The sequence below is a fragment of the Pinus tabuliformis genome, chromosome 9 (genome assembly GCF_031772625.1).
Source record: "Pinus tabuliformis cultivar Carrire ecotype Pingquan chromosome 9, CPIR1, whole genome shotgun sequence".
Classification (NCBI taxonomy): Eukaryota; Viridiplantae; Streptophyta; class Pinopsida; order Pinales; family Pinaceae; genus Pinus; species Pinus tabuliformis.
In genome coordinates, this window is record NC_142307.1 from 928822672 (window position 1) to 928843440 (window position 20769).

The 20769-nt window shown below is 36.2% G+C and overlaps 1 protein-coding gene across 1 annotated transcript in view; it reads left to right on the forward strand.

The window, feature by feature from the left end:
* Positions 1 to 10869: 10869 nt before the first annotated feature.
* Positions 10870 to 20769, forward strand: part of LOC149151801 (uncharacterized) — a 36955-nt gene continuing 27055 nt past the window's right edge. The window contains exons 1-4 of the mRNA XM_089443273.1: positions 10870 to 11301; positions 11551 to 11880; positions 14328 to 14474; positions 14599 to 14724. Of these exons, the coding sequence (XP_089299399.1) occupies positions 10870 to 11301; positions 11551 to 11880; positions 14328 to 14474; positions 14599 to 14724 (1035 nt within the window). The remainder of the gene's footprint in view (positions 11302 to 11550; positions 11881 to 14327; positions 14475 to 14598; positions 14725 to 20769) is intronic.

Here is a 20769-nt window from a genome sequence, read left to right on the forward strand (position 1 = left end):
ACAAAACTGCGATTAGCGTCCCTTTTTACTTCTTTTTTTGCATCTAGAGCCCATTTTTGGTGCTATTTGCATCCATTTATCAAATATGGTGCAAAACTTGACACAAAATTTGCATCAAGTTTTGCACCAAATCTTACACCAAGTTTAGCACCAGGTATTGCAATAGGTTTTGCACCACGTTTTGCACCAAAATTTTATGCCAAGTTTTGTGTCATCCTTTACACCAGGTTTTGTTCCAGGTTTTGCATCAAGTTTGGCACCTAATTTTGTTTGACATACTTTTGCATCCTCATTTGCATCCACTTTTTGCACCTACACTTGCATCAACTTTTGCATCGACTTTTGCATCCTTTTTGCATCCTTTTTTAAATCATTTTTTGCATCCATTTTTTCATCCATTTGTGCATCCCTTTTGTGCCAAGTTTTACATCGTGTTTTGTGTCTAGTTTTGCATAAAATTTTGCATCTACTTTTGTTGCATCCACTTTTCCCTCTTGTTTGGCATCCATATTTACATCCTCTTTTGCATCTATTATTGTACCCACTATTGCATCTAATATTTTTGTGCCACAATTAGCGCCTAGTTTGGCACCTCCTTTTGCACCCACTTTTGATTATAATTTTGCATCCACGTTTGCATCCTCATTTGCGTCTAGGTTTTCATCAACTACTACATCTATTTTTGCATCCCTTTTTGTATCCAATTTTGGACCGGGATTTGCATCGGGTTTTGTGTCTCGTTTTGCATCTACTTTTGCATCGACTTCTATTGCATCCACTTTTGCACACAATTTTGCATCCACTGTTGCACCCATTTTAAATTTCACTTTTTGCATCCCTTTTTACATCTTCATTTGCATCATACTTTGATTCTTTTTTTGCATCTATCATTACATCCACTTTTGTTATGCCACAATTTGCACCATGTTTTGCACTCACTGTTGTATCCACGTTTGCATCCATGTTCACATCCTCTTTTGCATCAAATATTGCATCTATCTTTGCATCCACTTTTATGTCAGGTTTAGGCATTGGGTTTTGCATCTCGTTTTGTATCTACTTTTGCATCTACTTACATTATATCCATTTTTTGCATCCAATTTTGTTTTGCCTGTTGCATCAATGTTTGCTTCCACTTTTACATCCATTTTTGCATCTTATTTTGCATATTTTTTGTCTATTGTTACATCCACTTTTGTTGCACCATATCTTGCGCCTACCATTGCAACCACATTTGCTTCCACGTTTGCATCCCCTATTGCATCCACTTTTGTTTCATCCATTTTTGCATATACTTTTGTTTCCGTTGTTGCATCCACATTTGTTTCACCACAATTTGTGCCAAGTTTTACACCTACCATTGGACCCATGTTTGCTTCCACTTTTTGCCTTCATGTTTGCATCCAAGTTTGCATTGACAACTGCATCTACTTTTGCATCCACTTTTGTGTCAGGTTTTTCATGTTGTTGTGCATCTACTTATGTTGTATCCACTTTTCATCCAATTTTACTTCTATTGTTGCCCCCATTTCTATGTTCGCTTTTGCATCCCTTTTCCAACACTCATCATATTTTCTGCATTGATGATATTCCTTATGGCATTGACAATTATGAACAATTGATGACAATGTCAATAATATTGACAATGATGAAAATGAAGATGATGGCGATGACATGAATTGTGATTATGATGATAAAGACGATAGTGGTTACAATGACAATGATGATGATGGCAATGATTATGATGATGACGATGCTAATGACGTTGGCGAATCTTCCCAATTTTAGATGTTGTCATTGTCATAATCATAAGCATTATCTTTGGTGTCATGATCATCATTTTCATCTAGGTCATCATCAAAAACAATAATGGCATGAATGATGATGATGCATGATTACAACAATGTCGATAGAAATTACATTAATGATGATGATGGGATGATAAAAATGACAATGACGATGATAATGGTGGTGATGATGATGATCATCGATCATCTGTCAAAAATAGAGTTGTTATTTCTTACGTATATCAATGTGTCCTAAACAACCCTTTTCTAGCACTGATCACATTTTTTGGGTTGATGATATTTCTTACAACATCTACAATTATGAACAATTGCAAACAATGTCCATAATGATGATGATGATGGCATGAATGGTGATTATGATGATAATGTAATGATGGCAATAACAATGACAAGGATGATGGTGATGATGATGACAATGATTATGATAATGAGAATGACCTTACAATCTTATGGATTCGTGAACAATTACTAGTTTCAATACCATCTTCTGGATAAGTATTACTATCATACTTTTTAAATTTTCTGTCTCTCTTGAGGTATCTTACTATAATGGTGTTGTCAACACTAGAAAGATATCTTGTTGTAATGGTGGTTCTAATGTTAGCACTAGCAAAGTTTAGTAGGGAGGATGCTACTACAAGAGGAATTCCTTCTAAGTGACTATGGCATTCAAAATGAGGCTTTATGGGCTGCTTGTTAACACATGTTCTCATGCTCATATAAAATTAATGTGAAAAGTTGCTTTAATTGGTTCCCATGCATAATTGATATTGATAATGGGGTGGTATAAAATTGTAATGGGCATATCCGTTAGTTAGTTATGATGGGTCAACAACATTGAAACCATCCAAGTGACATTTCACCTTGGAACAATCGTCGCTCGTGCGAAAACACGAAGTTTATGTAAATGAAAGTTGTGATTGTAGTGGAATTAAAACCATCGAGAAATATCAAAGAAGACGCTGCCTACCAGTTTTGAAAGACACCCAAGGCATTGAACAACTATTTGCGTTAGGATGTAGTGAGGGAATCGAAGGAAATTTGGCAGCCCTAAGTTGCCATTACTATTGCCAATCACACATTCAATAGTAACCATAAAAGGTAGCCACATATAAACAGAACCTCGAGGTGTTGACAGTCAGAATCTATTGTAATAGCTTTGACGTATATATAGTTTTGTGTTTAGATGAGAATGAAGTGGGCTTCATCCAGGGTTCGGCTCAATCCTCGTCCATTCCCATGCAGTGGTGTTTAATTCGCCAAGCAAGAGAATATTACGTGAGTGTTCAGAGTTAAATCAACAGAAATCAAGGACGTGCGATTGTCAAATTATTGCTCCTCCCTTATGATTGAGCGCTTGATGCGATGGTCATTATCCTTGGGTGATACTTTTATTCCCCATTTTCTATTGAAAAAGTAGCGTTTTTTCTGTTCGATTATGATAGGATTGGATGAACGCCGGTTTGGGTGGATGTAGACCCATGTTTTTTTGTGGTGATCTTCAAATGTCTTGAGGATAAGAAAAAAATCCTTGACCAAGGTCCATGGTTTTGGGGATGAGTTGGTCTTCTAGTGAAGCCATGGTTTCCCAACTTCAATCCTCTCACTATGTTGCCGATGACTACTCTAGTATGGGTAAGATTCCCAGTTTTCCCATTCACTTTACCCATCTAGATCTCTTAGAAAAAGTGGGCAATTTCTTAACACAGGGTTCAAAATTATTACAACAATATACTCATTAATCACTAAATATGTCATTTGTAGGAATTGCAGTTAGGTGGGGAGGATAACACTCCTATCCATTTTTAAAGCTACACCCAATTAATAAGTTCTCCATGTGCCACAATAAATGCAATTTTTATGACTATAGTGACACATCCCTCGAGATTTCCTTCCACACCAACACTTTTATCCATGAACTAAAGAGTGACTATTTCATTATTATATTATACATACATGTTAATATAGCATTAAAATTTGTATTCCTTTGTAAAAAATGCTAGTCCAAGAGATACATTTGATCACCTTGTCTTGTATCCAATATCCAATGTTGACCCCTATATCCTTAGATCTAGAGTGAAGGTTTCATTTCTAATGTTGTGTTTGAGCTTAAATTCTAATTAAATATTTGGGTTAGCCAAGGTCATTACTTAACTTAATGGCTTTGCAATATACAATGTATCATATTTTTTTTAAGTTCAATTGGTGAGATATGTCTGGGGGATTGAACTTTCGATCACTTGGATACACAAGGGCTTGCCAACATGCTTTTTTCCAATTGTGCTACTACCCTAAGAAAATATACAATGTATCATATTAACATCCACTTAAACCAAATTGACTTTTGGGACACATGTCTCTTTGATGATGAAGGGAATCCAATTATGTGATGTCAAACACATTCCCTCACAAACACTCACAAAGACCCTACACTTTTTAGGGTTCGAACCTAGGTTGTCTGTTATGAAACCAACTCACAAAAAGATAGAAAAGATAGATCAACAACTTAGAAATCAGCCTCTTCGAGGGGGCAACCTCCTTTACATTACACAAAAGAACAATTATTGGATGATACAAATGACAAAGCCTCATTTCTATATATAGGAGTCTAAGGGGTCACAATATAATCAAAGTCAACATAACAATAATAATATAAGGGCACAAAAATAACAATAGTGGGCTTCTATGGGGCACAATAATAACAATATGGGGACAATAAGGGCACAACAATAACAGTAAGGGCCACAATGACACTAGTAATGGGGGAATCACTAGTGTTATAGGGACCTAACATTGTCTATATGGAAACACTGTATAGTTTTGAATTTATTTATTGTAGATTTGTACATAGATGGATATTCCTTTCTTTGCATTTATCTTTTAGACTTCTTGCTTTCACCAATTGATTTAGAGCTTATGGAGTCTCAAGTAGCACCAATCCACTTGCTTCTATTGGATTGAATAACATGATTTCTCTTTTGAAATCCATAATATCTCATTCACATGCTTCCTATTTCTCCCATAAGACTTTAGCACAGACTCCATGATCATGTTTGTGTCCCTCTTAATAACGCACTCCTTGGAAGGGGCCATAAAATCTTTTATTAGGACTAAACTTGGATGTCTCTTCTTTCTTGCCCTTTGATTCTTCATTCAATCATACCACCCATCAACTTGTTATTTTTCCATTTTTCTTATAATGACCTTTGTTGTTGGGAAGGTGCCTTTCAAGTATTTTGTCTTTGCATATAGATACACATAAAGTATCATTATTTTAATCTAATGGACGTGGTTGTTAAAATCACCAATATTTAATTAAATATGCATTGTTATACCTTTGCTCAAGTCAACTTCAATTCAAATTCTAACACATGTGTGTATACCCTTCCTTGCTTAGTTTGTATATTGTTGTAAGTCCCCAATATATTTATGTTGGCTTTTGAAAGATCATCTCATCCCAAAATAAGTAGGGGGGATTCAATATTCAAATCCGGCAGAGTGGGGTTGAAGAAATGGATATTGAAGATGGATTCAATTATAGAAACTATCTTTTGAAAAAAGGTTAGTTTTGCCCCAAAAAGAAAGTCCCTCCTTTGAGACCTTGCCACAACTTCCATAGTTGTGAAATTTTACAATAATAGAACCTCTAGAGTAGAGGTTTACCATATGGCCGTCGATGACATCAGTACAACAGGTCAAAATATGTTGTTAAGGAACAAGTTGTACATAATGAGGAAATCAAAGGATTAGGATGTGGCATCCTTCCTCATGACAATCTCTCAACTAAGAGGCCATCTGTAAGGACTTGGGGAACCAATCATTGATTCTGAAGTAGCCATCTGTATACTAAATGCATTGCCACCATAATGGAGCAACTTTGCAACAAGCATCTACTCCAAGAAGGATTCAACTCCCTTTGATAAGTTGTGGGTGCAATGCATATTGGAAGAATCAAGGATCAAGGTCAAGGATGATATTGGATCAGATGGGCAATCTCAAGCCTTTCTAGCCCGAGTTAAGAAGTTGAAGAAGGGAAAGTTTGGCAAGGCCAAGAAGAAAGACATATCCAAAGCGCAATGTTTTGGATGTAACGAATTTGGACACTCTAGGAGGGACTTTCCAAACTAGCATAACAATAAGATAAAGGAAAGGAATGAAGCTCATGTGGCCGAAGCAATGGGAGAACCTGAGAAGAAGGCAAAGAAGGAAGAAGTGAAGGATCTTTACTACTAAAGAAGGTTCACTGACTGTCCGGCTCTCTGTGAAGTTTAATATTTATTTTAGGATAATATGTTTTGTTTAACATCTTAGAAAGAAGCATATGATAGTAGCATGTATAGAATTTACATGATTAAGTTTCTTTGTAGAGATCATCTAGATAGATGGATAGATAAACCATTTTGCATATTGACCATCCAAGCATTATCTAACATTATATTAGAAGATATCATCCTGCTTAGTTGAATCATCATGATTCAGGAAAGACCATCGTTTTTTGAAGGTCTTTGGAAAAATCATCATGGCAAGGTTAAGTAGACATTCCATGTAATGTGGAACCAATACTAGTAAAGGGATGAAAGAATGCAATGGTCAGGATGTAGGCTCTTTGCGAGATATATGAATATCTAAATGATTGGATGAAAGCATAGGAATGCATGTTGGATCTAAAACTCTAGATAAGATTCTTGTGTATAGAATCTTGTGAAAGAAAGTTGGTCATAAAATATGCTTATGTATATGGATATATGATGCTTGAAAGGAATATGATTTGGCTTACTTAAGGATGTGTAAATAATTTAAGACTTTCTCTAAAATATATGTATAACGATGATTAACATCTAGTCTAGTCCCTAGAAGAAAAATTGTAACTTGGTAATAAAGTTCGATCCTTCGGCACTTTGATGCATGAAGGAAGATTCATATGGAGATGGATCATGAGGATGTTGATGGAATGAGAAGGTCATCATAACGAGGCAAGTCTAATTTTCATTATTGTTGGTTATTTGGTTAACATATTATTTTGCTACCTGGAAGAATGTCGCAGGAATATATGATGGCAGTTGAGGCAAGTGCAATTGTATGGATGAAGAATATTGAGGGAAGCTCAATATTTGGTACTGGAAAGCTGTAAGTTCAAGAAATGTTAATTTGGAAAGGGATGGTAGAAGTATGATAAGATAACCTGAAGGTTAAAGAATATCACATTTATAAGGAAGCCATGATCAAGCTTCAAGTTTGGGAAAGCTCAATGCAATGCCTTCATGTTGAATATGAAAGTGATAAGCAAGAAAGGTACCCTGAAACTTGTCACAAGATTGAAGAGAGAAGGTGGCTCCATGATATCTTGAAAGAAAGAAAGCTCGATGATGTAGAGGAAAGAGGGAGCCAGAAAACTATGAAGAACTGGTAGCTAATACTCTTATGAAGGCAAATTGTAAGGCTTGTGATGATGACTTCTCAAATAAAAGGGAAGTCTAGATCTCCTCTATTTTTTAGAGGGGGTTATTCTCAAGATTAAAGGAGAATAGGGATGTTGTCTTTGGTTGAGAGGGAGTGATGTGGGACATCACTTGTACATTATCCTCTTCAAGTGATGAAGAGAGAATGGCAGAGAATTGGATAAGAATTTGCGGTTTCCTTGATGATATTACATTCAAGAAAGGAAAGGGACCAACACTGTTTGAGGATGTGATAAGTATCCAAGTGAAGAGTGGTCGAAGAGGACTGATATTCTTTGAGGACTCAAGATTCGAGATCCAAGATAAGAATAGTCCTAATAGGACATATCTTATAGACATCCAGATGGGGTATGTGCCTTGTAGAGGTAGTGTGGTATCACACATAAAGCCTCCCAACATAATGCTCTTGATTAAAGAAGAGATTGTCTAGTTAGGCCTAAGAGACAATGCTGGTCATGATGATGATGCTTACAATATGGCTTATCAATCCGACTCTTTTTGTGATAACTCTTCAATTTGAGATATGATGTTGTACTGAGTGTACAATTATGAATACCTCCCTAGTTAAGAGGGATTATTGAAAATGTAACTAGTTTCGGTCTTCATAATTGTTGTACTCATTTCAATATGTATCCTATGTAACAAACAAGAAAAGAAAAGAAAATATATTATTATTAAAGCATGGGTTTCATGCTCATTATTGATTGTGTTTTAGGTAAAGCATGTTCTTCATGCTTATAGGGTTTGTTAGGTCTTAGGATTTACTGTCTCGAGTCAAAGGAGTCAACATCATGTTTATAAGACCCTTATGGGCAAAAATATATTTGTAAAAATAATTATTTTTGAGTTTAGAAAATCCTGGAAGCTCCTAAAGTACAAGTCGACCCTGGGAAAATCAAGTCGGCCTAAAGGAGAGAATTCGACCCCTTGAGAAGGATATAAAAGGAAGCAATTCAACCTCATTTGGAAAAACTCACTCAACAAGTTCAATCTACAAGAAAGAGTTCGATCTATAGCTGGGAAGAGCAGGAAAAGAAGAGTGAAGGCCAAGAAAGCACAAGAAGGACATAAATATTTTGTTTTGGGCTCTATCTCTCTCACACGTGCGAAATTCTAGGGTTTCTGGGCTGCAGGAAGAAGTGAAGTTACAGGTCTGAGTTGTAGGAAGATGAAGTGCAACATCTTGTAACTAGAAGGAAGGATACTTGATCTAGAACTCATAAGGAGTTGTCTTGCTATTAGGAAGGTCCCAAGAGGAGGCTGCTCTAGGGTTTCCTTGGAAGCTTTAAGGTCGAAATTGCAGGGTCGAAGTTGCAGGTTGGGTAGCAGTATTGAAGCTGGCAGGTCAAAGTTGCAGTGTCTAACATTTTGGTGTAGAATCAAGGAAGGATTTAAGGAAGGGATGACTTGGTACTAGGAGAAGGATTGGTCTAGGGTTTGGGTCTTTGTATATCATTTGAAGCATATTTTAAGAAGAAAGCCAATATATGTGTCTATTGTTGTTATTATTGTTCTTGACATTGTTTGATGAATAGATCTAACTAAAGAACACAAAGAAGATAAATAAGATTCACAAGCAAATATCAAGTTAAAGGAAAATAAGTACAATAAGCTGCCATTATCGATTTTCTAACAATTTCATCCTGGACTTCTCGTGGGAAGGCGGGGGGGGGTAGTTGCATTGAAGAGGTAAACAACAATTAGGGCTTGCAACTGAGCACAGGGTTTGCCAAAAGGGCCTTAACCATCAGAGCCACGTCTCGACCACATCCATTGTTGAGGCACGGTGATAATGAGGCGAGTGAACCTAATTGGTGAAGTCTCGAAAGACAAAAGGATTTTAGGGGATTGAAAACCAAAGTGAGGCCAATGGACAATGTACAAAATGAAGGATTTTAGGGATAAAGGTGGAAGGTAAACCAAAGGCTAAAGGAGTTGCAAAGGAATGGTAAAACCAAGACACAATGTGAGGAAGATTGTCGTAGGCAGGAGGAGGACAAGGCTACCTCACCCCTAGATAACACGTTGAACCTTCCCCAAAGAATCCTAAACCAAGCAAACCAAAGTAATATAAATGTAGCTGACCCAATGGAAAAAATTAAGAGCAAAGACAATACTAGTATACTTGTTGGAGTTGAGCTCCGATAAACCTAGAAGAGTTTAAGTGCAGGTACTCCCAGCAGTGGGTATGCGGGCCACATGCAACCTTGCCAATACTTGGAAAATGTAGATAGTCTAGCTCATGAAATGGAGTGAAGGATGGAAGGCCAAACCAACATGGAAGAACAACTTGGACCTTCCACGTTGCTTAAGGAACTACTATAGAAGCCGCAGAGGAAATATCCCATAGATAACCCGACAACACGACATTGACACCAAATATCATCAATTTGACCCCAACAATTGTAGGAAATTGAGGAAGTTTCAAAGATTTCCAAATTAAAACAGTGCATTATCATTAAATGTGGGCGACACTATCCCTCTCTTTAATGTTTGGGGTGACAACGGAATAACAAATCCGCTCAGTAACCTAACACACATCTCAACACCCCATCAAATTTTTATTTATTTTTATATAATTTATTATTATATTTAAATTTTTAATCCCCTATCCTTATCACTAATGTAAGTAATTCATAAGAGAGTATCAATAATCATATTAATCCATAAGAGATAAGATATCCCTGCAAGAACTTAAGATTACCGCCTCGCTTGCCCGGATGGTCACATAAAGAGTGGCCCTGTCCCCACAAACCAAAAAACTCCTCAAAAACAACATAATTTCCCCACCCCACACTAACGTCTTTCAAGGGAAATGGCAAAAGTTGAAAAGCTACTTAAGTCGGTGAAAATATTTTGAAATAAAGAGAAGAGTATCCCCACCTTCGAATGCCTATAATACTAGATCAGTGAGTGCTGCGATCCGATGTAGTGTAGGGTTTAGTGGTTCTGCATGAGGGTTCAGGAAGATTCAAGGGGTTTATCTCGGGATTTAAGCCTCCGACCGGATCAATAGAGAGACTGTAAAATTGAGGTGCAATGGCTGTGTCTTCTTCACCTTCGACAGATTTCTCTTTCGAAGCCCAAGAATTAAGTTCGCTGTTATTGAATGCTTCCTCATCATCGTCTGATATTTTGAATTCATGTCGGGTCGTGGAATCCTTCATCGATAGGCATAGCTGGGATCAGACCAGGCATTTTTACATAACATGCTTCCCCGTTCTGCTCCGCAAGATCTTTGGCTTCGAGGAGGTCTTACAGCCGTCCGGCATTGGCGGATGGATCGCGCAGACCTCTGAGCATTCCGCGAATGCGGTCGTAAATCTTCTCTCGCCGTCTGGAGCTTTCTTTTCGTCAATCTTTGCCACAGACGAGGAAAATGTGGTTCGCTATGTGTTTCCATCCGAGCGCCTTCCGGCGTGGATTCGTCACATGCTTCAGTCGGAGAGGGGTTTGTATATCTTATCTGAAGTCTGCCCTGCTTTATTTAAAGACCGATTGAAGGAGGACGGCCATGGAGGAGGATTCAGGTGCAGTTGAATGCATTTGAGTATTTTATGTTTTGGTTTGCTTATTACGCTGTATGCAAAGATAATGATATTATGCATCGTTCGGATTCGGATGAAATGAAATTGGGGTTTAAGAAGGCTTCCCGGTCTCGTTTCGAGAAATGGGCGTCTTCTCTGCATAGTTTGCATGGTAGCCATGACAATGGAAGGCCTGTGAAGTTCAATTCTAGCCCTTATTTGCATCTTCTGAATTTGTATCTACACAAATTTGTTCCTATATCTGATTTTTGTGCTCCCAGTGTGTCTGTACATCATTTTTTCGAGGAGAATCCATCGATATTTTCTCGCGTCGAGTTTGTTGTTCATACCTTTGTACAGTTTTGGTTAGTGAATGACGATTTTTCGCCCTTACCTTCACGGGTTTTCCAGTCTTTTAGTATTTTGTTACCTGTTAATAATCGATATCATAGCTATGGTCTCCCCAGTGTAGAAATCACAGAGGCTGTGAAAATACTGGTCAATTATGTAAGCAGTACTTTGTGTTGTCCTCAAGAAGAGTTGAATTCTGGATGGAGAGCTGCATCACAAATGGATACCTTGAGATTGAGGTCATTTTCCTTGCCACGGAGTAGTTTGGTTGTGCCTGCTACATGGTACCTTCTGTTACAGAGGCCTTTGTACAGGTTTATATTATGAGCTTTCAGTTATTGGCCAGTAGGTGCTTGTCTGAAGAAGGCTACACACATTATTGATCTATGGTTGGATTATTTACAGCCTTGGAATATTGGTGAAGAAGGCAAAATGATGCCCGCTCTCGAAGAGGATCATTATTTGGAGGCAGAGAATAAGATGCTTAGGGATAGGGATCAACGATTGTCTCCACTTTCAGGTAGCTTGCTTCAAAAGCAAAAGACTGGTACTGATTCTGTGGGATCATTAGTAAAAAGAAGCACGAAAGAAAGTTGTTATGGATATAATGATCATTGGCAAAACTATGTTCTGGCTAATTATCCTTTTTATAGCTCTCTTTTTGTTCAGTTTCTTGTATTTGCCCACAAGTTCGTGCACATCAATACCAAGGCAGTTCTTCAGATGACTCACAAGGTGCATTGCTCTTTCCTTTATTCTATTATGTCTTATTGATAATAGCAAGGAATAGATGAATAAACTTTGACACTTCAAGCAAGACCCCATGTTTATTTAAAGCAAGATCCAATGGTGGATTAAAGGTACTTATTTCAAGGTAGGATCAACAATTAGGATTATTATACCTAGGTTTTGTATCTAGAAAATTCAGACATGAGGAATTTACTTTTGGAAGTGTGAAAATCAATTAGTTGGAACTTCCTCTTGCATGGGAATAATCACATAGCAGGAAAGGAGAAAAAGTGTTGTCCAGATCCGAATGTACATTGCTGCCTTTTAAATATTGAATTTGCCTTGCTGTCAGTGCTATATTAACAAAAAAATTCAACATTAACAACAAATGATCCATTCCTGATAGATTAAGTTATGAGCAGTCTTCATGCATGTAAATGTAGGCTTGAATTTGATATAATTGTTTATTAGTTTAACAGACAAAAAATGTCCTTGGTTTATTTTATAGGCGTTTAAACTATCTTTCTTATTTTGCACTCAAATGCTTTGTATGTGAAAATTACGTCATGTTATTGAAACTTAATTTGGTTGTTAATTCAACAAACAAATAATTGTCTATGGTTTAAATTAGAGACATTTAGATTAGCGTCTATTTTTTGGATCTCAAATGCTTTGTGTCTGAAAAATACCTATCCAACTGATTATTTTATGTTGACAAATTCATTGTAGTTTAAATAGTTGTAGACAAGATTTCCAATCAAATAGCTAAGCACACCATCTATTTACAGTCTTTTGTGGAGGGTCATTTCCATAAATTATCATGTCTATTGCTCGAGAAACAATGGGTAAATTCAGCCTGATGTCATTGCACTGAAGTTACTTCTATTTGATAATTCAGCGAGCAATTTATATGCTTCATGTTTTGGACGAGTTCTGCAAAGAAGGATTGAGTTTTGCATTTTACATCTGATAGGTACTTCGCTAACTTTGTATAACGGGCATAGATATTGAATGGATATGGACAAACTTGTGATCCCAACCCAAACCTGGTTTGACTATGCAATTTTGAAGAAAATGCTTTTTGGTATATTCTTATGCACTGTCAAGGGTTCTCAACACAAATTGGGAGTGATCATGTTTGCTATCTTTATAGTATAATTGGGCTAGGAGGCTCATTTTACAGCCCAGTGTGAACGTGATGTGTAAGTATGTCCGTGCTCAACTTGGACTCTAGAGTTGACATGTGTCCCTCTTAAAATAAAAATAAAATATTCTCTAAATAGAAAAGTAATGTTGGCTATAATAAAAAAGAAAAAAAGAATATGTTATACATGTTTAATTAGTTATCCATTTGACCTATAATATAATTTCATGTAAAGTAATTAGAAGTAAAAAAAATTATGCGAGTAAGATGTTTAAACCTTATACTTTTCAAAAAATAAGTTAACACTTTATATAAATAAATTACTTGAAGATCTATATTAATAACTTGTGTGAATATCAACTTATGTGAATCCGTGCTTAAGATGGATCCATGCTGGTAAATCATAATGCTTTTCTGACCAAAAAATGTCCTGAATGTGTGTAGTAAGACTTGAAGATCTATATCAATAACTTATGTGAATATCAACTTATGTGAATCCGTGCTTAAGATGGATCCATGCTGGTAAATCATAATGATTTTCTGACCAAAAAATGTCTTGAATGTGTGTAGTAAGTCTGTTGCTTTCAAAGAAAATTGAAGTCCTAAGTTTCTCAAATCTTTCCCTATAACTGTCTGGATAATGTTGATATGCCAATAGTGGGCATTCGTAATCCATTCTCAAGTCACATAAGAAGTGAGTGCAACTCAATGTTACTTAGGTGGATCATGGTTGGGTGGGCAGTGGTCTTGCCTGAAACCTTGTGTTTCCTGCCAAGTTTGATGATTGTTTTTTAATGTCTTATTGAAAATGTTCCTGGATTTCAATATTTCACTGTTTTAGCTTGATCTTCTAACAAGTTCACTTCTTTGATAACAGTAGTAGTTGGTGGTTATTATTTCTAATTTGTTTCTTTTATCCAAATAGAAACAATACTTGAAATCCAATTTACATTCGTGCATTTTCGTTGTATATTCATGATCACTTTAATTTTCAACAGGTTTGGTATTTGGCTGAGATTTATGTCAGTTTATATTGGAGTTCATAGTACATGTATAATTTTGTTTGTTAATGTATTTTCTGACAAGTATATCAAATGGGATTCAAAAGGGTGGACTGTGGTTATTCACAGTTGAATTTCCATGCGTATTTCATTGTATCATTAGAACTGAGATATGTAATGGCAATAACATCTTTTTTTGAACGTGTCCTTTGCAGTGTTACCTCTATTCTTTGCTTTTCCAGAAAACCGGTTTTATAATTTGTTAAAGTCTGTTGTATTCTAATGTAATATTTTGTTTTCATCTGTAGGTATTAAGTGTTTTGGTATCTTCAAAAGAGCTACTGTGTCTTATTCGAAGCATAGATTCGACATACAATGATGTGAATTCAGGAAGTTCGCCATGCTGTTTTGACAGTTTGCATAAGGTTGTGCCTGCCATCCGAGAGCAGCTACAGGTCTTCCCTCTATGACCTATATAGTTTTTTGACGTAGGCTACCTTATCCAATGCACCATTTTTAAAAAGGTTTTGTTTGGAAAATGCCTCATTATATTAAGATGTTTCTTTGTGACTACTACAGGGCTGGGAGGGTGATTTATCAAATTTTGAGAAAGGCAGTGAAATTACTCACTCTCCTTCGCAAAAAGAAACACCGATGTTGCAACTTTTCAGCACCAGTGATAGTGTAGGCCATCAAATGCTAAAGGTAAGTTTTGTGAATAGTTTCTCTTTATCTCTTTCTTTTTGCAAGACTCATTTGGTTGATGGATAGGTTTATAATTTATTCTGCCCGTACATCAAAATTGGAACCTTACAAAGATAATTCCTTACAAACATTAATTCAACAAAAATTTTATTTATGCCATTATAAGGAGGTAACTGCATCAGTAATTGTTTATATTAATTTTCCCAGAGAAAGATGTTCCCTTAACTTGCCCACATATTAACTGTTCCAAGTGAGGAAGTTGGTACATTGTCAGAGTGATGGAATCCCCCTTTCTCCCTCCTTTCCCTGTATTTTTTTTTCTGGGTGAGGAATGGAATTGACTTCTAGTTGCAATACCAGCTGGTAACTGGACAGAACTACTTGGGAATAGATCCTGTAACCTCCCTGGGTATTATGCCTTCTGTAGAAAGGGTTGGGCAAACTGAGCTATACTATTGTGCTAAGTGTTCATTACATAGTTACAAACATGAAATCAATCACTATCTTTATTGGGATTTTCTATAACTAAAATGGAAATGAATTCTATAAATCTTCCATACAAAAGGTTAGAATGACTTTAAAGCTCAGGTAGCTGGACATTATTTTATTCAAGAGGAGAGCTGTGTTGGAGTAGATTATTCCTCAATTTTTTGACCACACTGCAGAGCTCATCTTCAGGGTATAATTGAAGTTTTATTAAATTTGGGCTTGATAAGAACATACTTTTGAAGTTTGATTAAATTTGGGCTTGATAAGAACATATTTTTAAAAAATTGATTTCTGATTAATCTTAGCTGGATAATAACCTAGTTGTGATTTAATTTTGCTAGTTGGAAAATAATCTGCCATGGTCTGGATCTTCAACTTGTCCTGACGATGAACCACACTTGTTGGTTTGGAACGCGTCGACAAATGATTTATGATGTGATTTATGCCAAAAAATCTTCTCAATAATTGAGTTTCTAAACTTTATAGATGATTTTTATTTTTTATTTTTGGGAGGGGGTGGGGAGGTAATTTAAAGGCCTTTTATTAACTGTTGATGATCACATATGATCCAACCTTCTGTATGTCTCTGGTCTGCCACTAGGGAAACCGGACCATTGGAAATACAGGAGGTCTGCTGTCCAAAAATATACATTTTAAAAAAATATACTGAGTTCTAAAAAAGCCTACAGTGCCTTGGCTTAACAGCCAAAAAATATAACACATAATCCTACTATAATAGGAAAGATAGAAAACATAAATTTTCATGAGGAGACTAGGAGGTGGAAACCTCCACATCTATGGGTGCTTGATCACCTGGACTGTCTAGATGAGTTGGGCCTTTGCCATGTAGTAAGACTGCTTTTATCCTTGTCAAATGCTTGTCCATGGCTTTAAATTCCAACTGCATCATGTTCATCATCATTAGAATTTTGTTTTTAGTGTCATTTTTGGAAAGGAGTACCCTTCCCTGCAGCTGTCTAGTTGTAATGGGACTGGTACATCTACTCTTGATAGATGACCTTTCAGCAATGAAGCAGTGATACCTCTCAAATTTCCATTGCCATTTTCCCACCCTCAAATGCTAGTTCCAACTCACACGGCAATTGATGTGCTTTCGGGGTTATGTATGCCCTGAGGAGGCCCTGCTGCAGATAGAATCCACCTCAGAAGTGCGTGCCCCGGCCAACTGAGGAGTAAGGACTTGACGAGAGGAAGAAAATAAAGAGACCTGAGTAGGAGCTGATCCCAAGAGGAGGGTAGCCCAAGATGGTCTGGTCCCTCTCTCACACCACACCTCGACAAAGCCTCACACCACCATAAACAAAACCAGAAAAACCATAAAGCAGCAAGGAATAACAGAGGATGCCCTGGATTTAGCATAATCAGATAGAAATTGCCATTCATGAATAACATTTACCATCATGAAACAACACAATGTGCCTTTGCAAAGCTTCCCAAATCTGAACTGAGACCTTGCAAAGATTTCTTTTCTCATGCGAGGAGTTTGGTGGAGAGTAAAAGCATCATCTGAGATAATGAAGGGACGTACAACTGTGTACACATTCTCATGAAGTGGTGTGGTGGGTACATCTACCTTGCTGGGGTTAGATGAAGTTAATTTGATGTAAAGCATCAAAGAGGAAACATGACATCAATGACTAGTTAAATGTGTTGTTTAGAAATTAGACAAGGTTAGAGAAGGTTATATTGAAATTTCACATTGGGTTGGCCTATACTTCTACCCCTTTTTTGGTTTCTTCTCTTTTTTCAACTTTTATTTGTTTACGCAGAGGAGAATTTGCATGTTTGCAAAATGATGCTTTCAAAAACATCTTCATCCATCTGACAAATCTATAATTTCTCCATAAGTATACAAAAATGGTGAGGAGTGCAGAGTTCCTAAACTACTGGTCTGTCCGATCTTCTGCTGTTAAAACTTAAAGTTAGCTCTAAGAGTCTAAACAAAACAATTTGATAGTTAATTTTGTATGAATTGAAACTTCTGTGTTTTCCTTAGATAAAATTTTACTTTGAAGCACATCGTTGTAGATTATACAACCTTTAGGCATACATATTTTCTTGATTATCTCTTCTATTTTTTGCCTCACACCAGATACTTCTAATTGATTTATTCCAAAGTGTGTTTCCATCGATAGTATCAATAGATTTTCGTATAGGGGACCTTGCTAAAAAGATCTTGCATTCTATCCCTCGTACCTTATTTAAGAAATGCCACCCATTTCCAATGGAGTAGAGGCCACTTGTTTTCATTTTTATCTCTCCAAAGGATGTTTCTAATGATGCTCTCTAGATATTGTATAATTGTAGCAGGGGCCATTACAATGTTGCTTTGATAGAGGGATATCTGATAGGATTGGCCAGTGTCCAGTCTCTTGCCGTATGTTTCAAACTTGACAGGTAAATAGGATAGGCCAATGGGATTGCTAACTTCATCAGTGTTGATGAGGTAGGGATGTAAAGATTGCCCTATCTCTTCTATTTAAGAAAAGCCCCATCTCTTGTCCGTCATGCCCATGGGGGAAGTTCAGTTTAGGTTTCAGCTTATTGTATAATACCAGTGTCCAGTCACTTGCCTTATGCTTCAAACTTGACAGATAAATAGGATGGGCCAATGGGATTGCTAACTTCGTCAATGTTGATATAAGGTAGAGGCGTGAAGGTTGCCCCTGATAGAGGATATTACAAGTAGAGGAAGGTTCTCAACATGGCATTACTAAGTGATTGCATCCCTCTAGAATTTGAAGAATTATATATTTTTTCTTGTCTCTGCATTAGATATGTCTACTAAATGCTTCCAGTTAATGGGGCATTGATTTGAGCATTCAATATATTTTTATTCTTTATCAAAGTATTCTTTTGTTGTATTTGTATTTTTCAATTTATGCCTTACGACGTTTCCTTTGCAACATCTGGTGCAAATGCTAGTATATCTTACCTCATTTTATGGTTAACATTGTATAACAAAAACATGCATTGTGTTATGTAATTAATACTAACATGTAATATTGATTTTTTTTTGTCAGAATGCTATAGGTAATGATTGCCAAGACGATGATCCAAATTATGTTCAACATATATCAGGAGATGATGAGGATGAGGATGAGGATGATGGTGGTGAAGGAGGAGATGATGATGATAGTTGCGGTGTTGGTTATGATGTGGATCAGAGTAATGAGGATGGTCAAGATGATCATGAGGATGATCTTGGTGGTGGTAGCTAGGCATGCACATGCATTGTTTTTTATGAAGAAATTATTGTGTAGAATGACATTGTTATGTTTAGATGGGTGTTGTGAATTTACCCTATATCAATGAGACATTTTGATTTTGCAATCATACGATGAGTTTGATTTATGTATGTTGTTAATTTATCGTAGAATAACGATATTCATGAAATATTTTGATTTGTTAATCATATTTGAATTTTACTTGTTTTGATTAAAAATAATACTGATTTTATTAGTATTATGTTGCTATTTTATACATGTTTTGAAAATTGTTAATGAAACATTGTTATTTTTTTGGATGGATGTTGTCAATTTCTCTTAAATTTCTTTACAAATGATTTTGAATTGTGATATCCGCTTTAATGATATTTAGAAACTATCATATATTTCACTATGAATCTATAAAGGGGGTCATATATGTAAAGAAAAATATACTCTATATAAGAAGTCAAATGCGGATGTAACCATGGATGCAAAATTGAAAGTAAAATTGGATGTTAAACTAGGAATTAATACAAAATGCAAACAATTGACATACAAAGTGTTTTAAATTAGAAGCGAAAAATTGTGCAATAGTTGACACAAAGAAGGGAACAAAACATGGCATACAAAAGGATATCAAATTGGGCAATAACAAGGACACATAAATGGGCACCAAATTAAATGCAAAAAAAGACAACTAGATGTAAAATAAGATGCAAAGTTGAGCGTTAAAAAGAAGCAAAAAACGTTACAAATTAATATGCCAAATGATGATGCAAATAATGGTGTAAATTTGGGATGCAAACTTGGGTGCAAAAAAGGAAAAAAAAAAGATGTAAGAAAGACATAAAACAAGATGCAAAATGGGGCTGAAAAAAGTGAAACCAAAGATGCCATATTGGATGTAAAAAATGATTCCTAATCACATGCAAATTTAGGCTCGAACTCAGACACAAAATTATATGCAAATGTGGACACAAAATGAAGCAAAAAAAGATGCAAATTTGGATGGTGAAAACGATGTAAAACTAGACACCAAAAAAATGCAAAATTGGATGAAAAAGTCGGTGTAAATAATGGTGCAACATTGGACACAAGTAGACACAAAAAATGGTGCAAAAAGGGGCATAAAATAGCTTAAAATTTGATGCAAAACTTGGTGCAAAAACAAATACAAAAGTAGACGTAAAAAATGGCTCTAAATTGAATGTACCATTAGACACAAAATAAGATGCAAAGGTGGACACAACACATGACTCAACATAAGATGCAAATATAAATGCAAATTTGGATGCTCAAAATGATGTAACATTAGATGCAAGAGATGGTGTTAAAAATGATGCAAAATTAGATGAAACAAATGACGCAAAATATGGTGGAAAATGAGATGGGAAAAATGGAGACAAATCAAACGTAAATGTGGATGTAAAAAATGGTCCAAAAAAAGATGCAAAAATGGGCACAAAAATGGATGCAAAATTTGGTGCTAAATCAAATTCAACAGATGGTGCAAAGATAGGCACCAAAGCTAGTGCAAAAATAGAAGTAAAAACTAGTGTAAGACTAGATACAAAACCTGGCGTAAGACTAGATGCAAAAACTGACACAAAATGGATGCATAAAAAGACGTTAAATTGGATTCAAAATACAGTGTAAACTTGATGCAAATGATGGTGAAAAAATGGAAGCAAAGAATGACACAAAATAGGAAGCAAAAGAGAATGAAAAATAGATGCAAAAAATGACACAAAACTAGAAGCAAAACCTGTCATAAAATAAGATGCAAATCTTGGTTCAAAATTTGACGCAAAAAATGATGCATAGTTTGGTGTAAAAAATGATGCAAAATCTAGCGTGAAAAAGGATGCAAAATCAGGTGCAAAAAAGGACGCTTTAAAAATCGTACAATAGAGCCAGGTTGCTCATCACAATTACAAAAAAAATGCACTAAAATCTGGCGCTAAATCTGGCGCAAATCGCTGGTTTTGTTGTAGTGATGACACTTTCGCTCCGCATCTGAGTTGGGTTGCGTTGTTCCATTCACCGGTCATATCACCATTGGTCCATCACACCATCCACATTTGGGGTTAATGCTACCAATCCATCATGTCAATGTCGCCGATATGTTCAAGAGAAGTCGCTCAGATATTTCACCTGTGTCTCATCCACTGCAATACATTTACGCTCCATTCTTTCATGACCGCCACCCTGAACCTTATATCATCAGGTCGTTTTCACCTCCATTAAAATCATTTGCTCCGTTCCATGTCATAGATGTGGGATTCACTAAGGCCCTCCTATGACGGATTGCTTCTTGTCGACATCA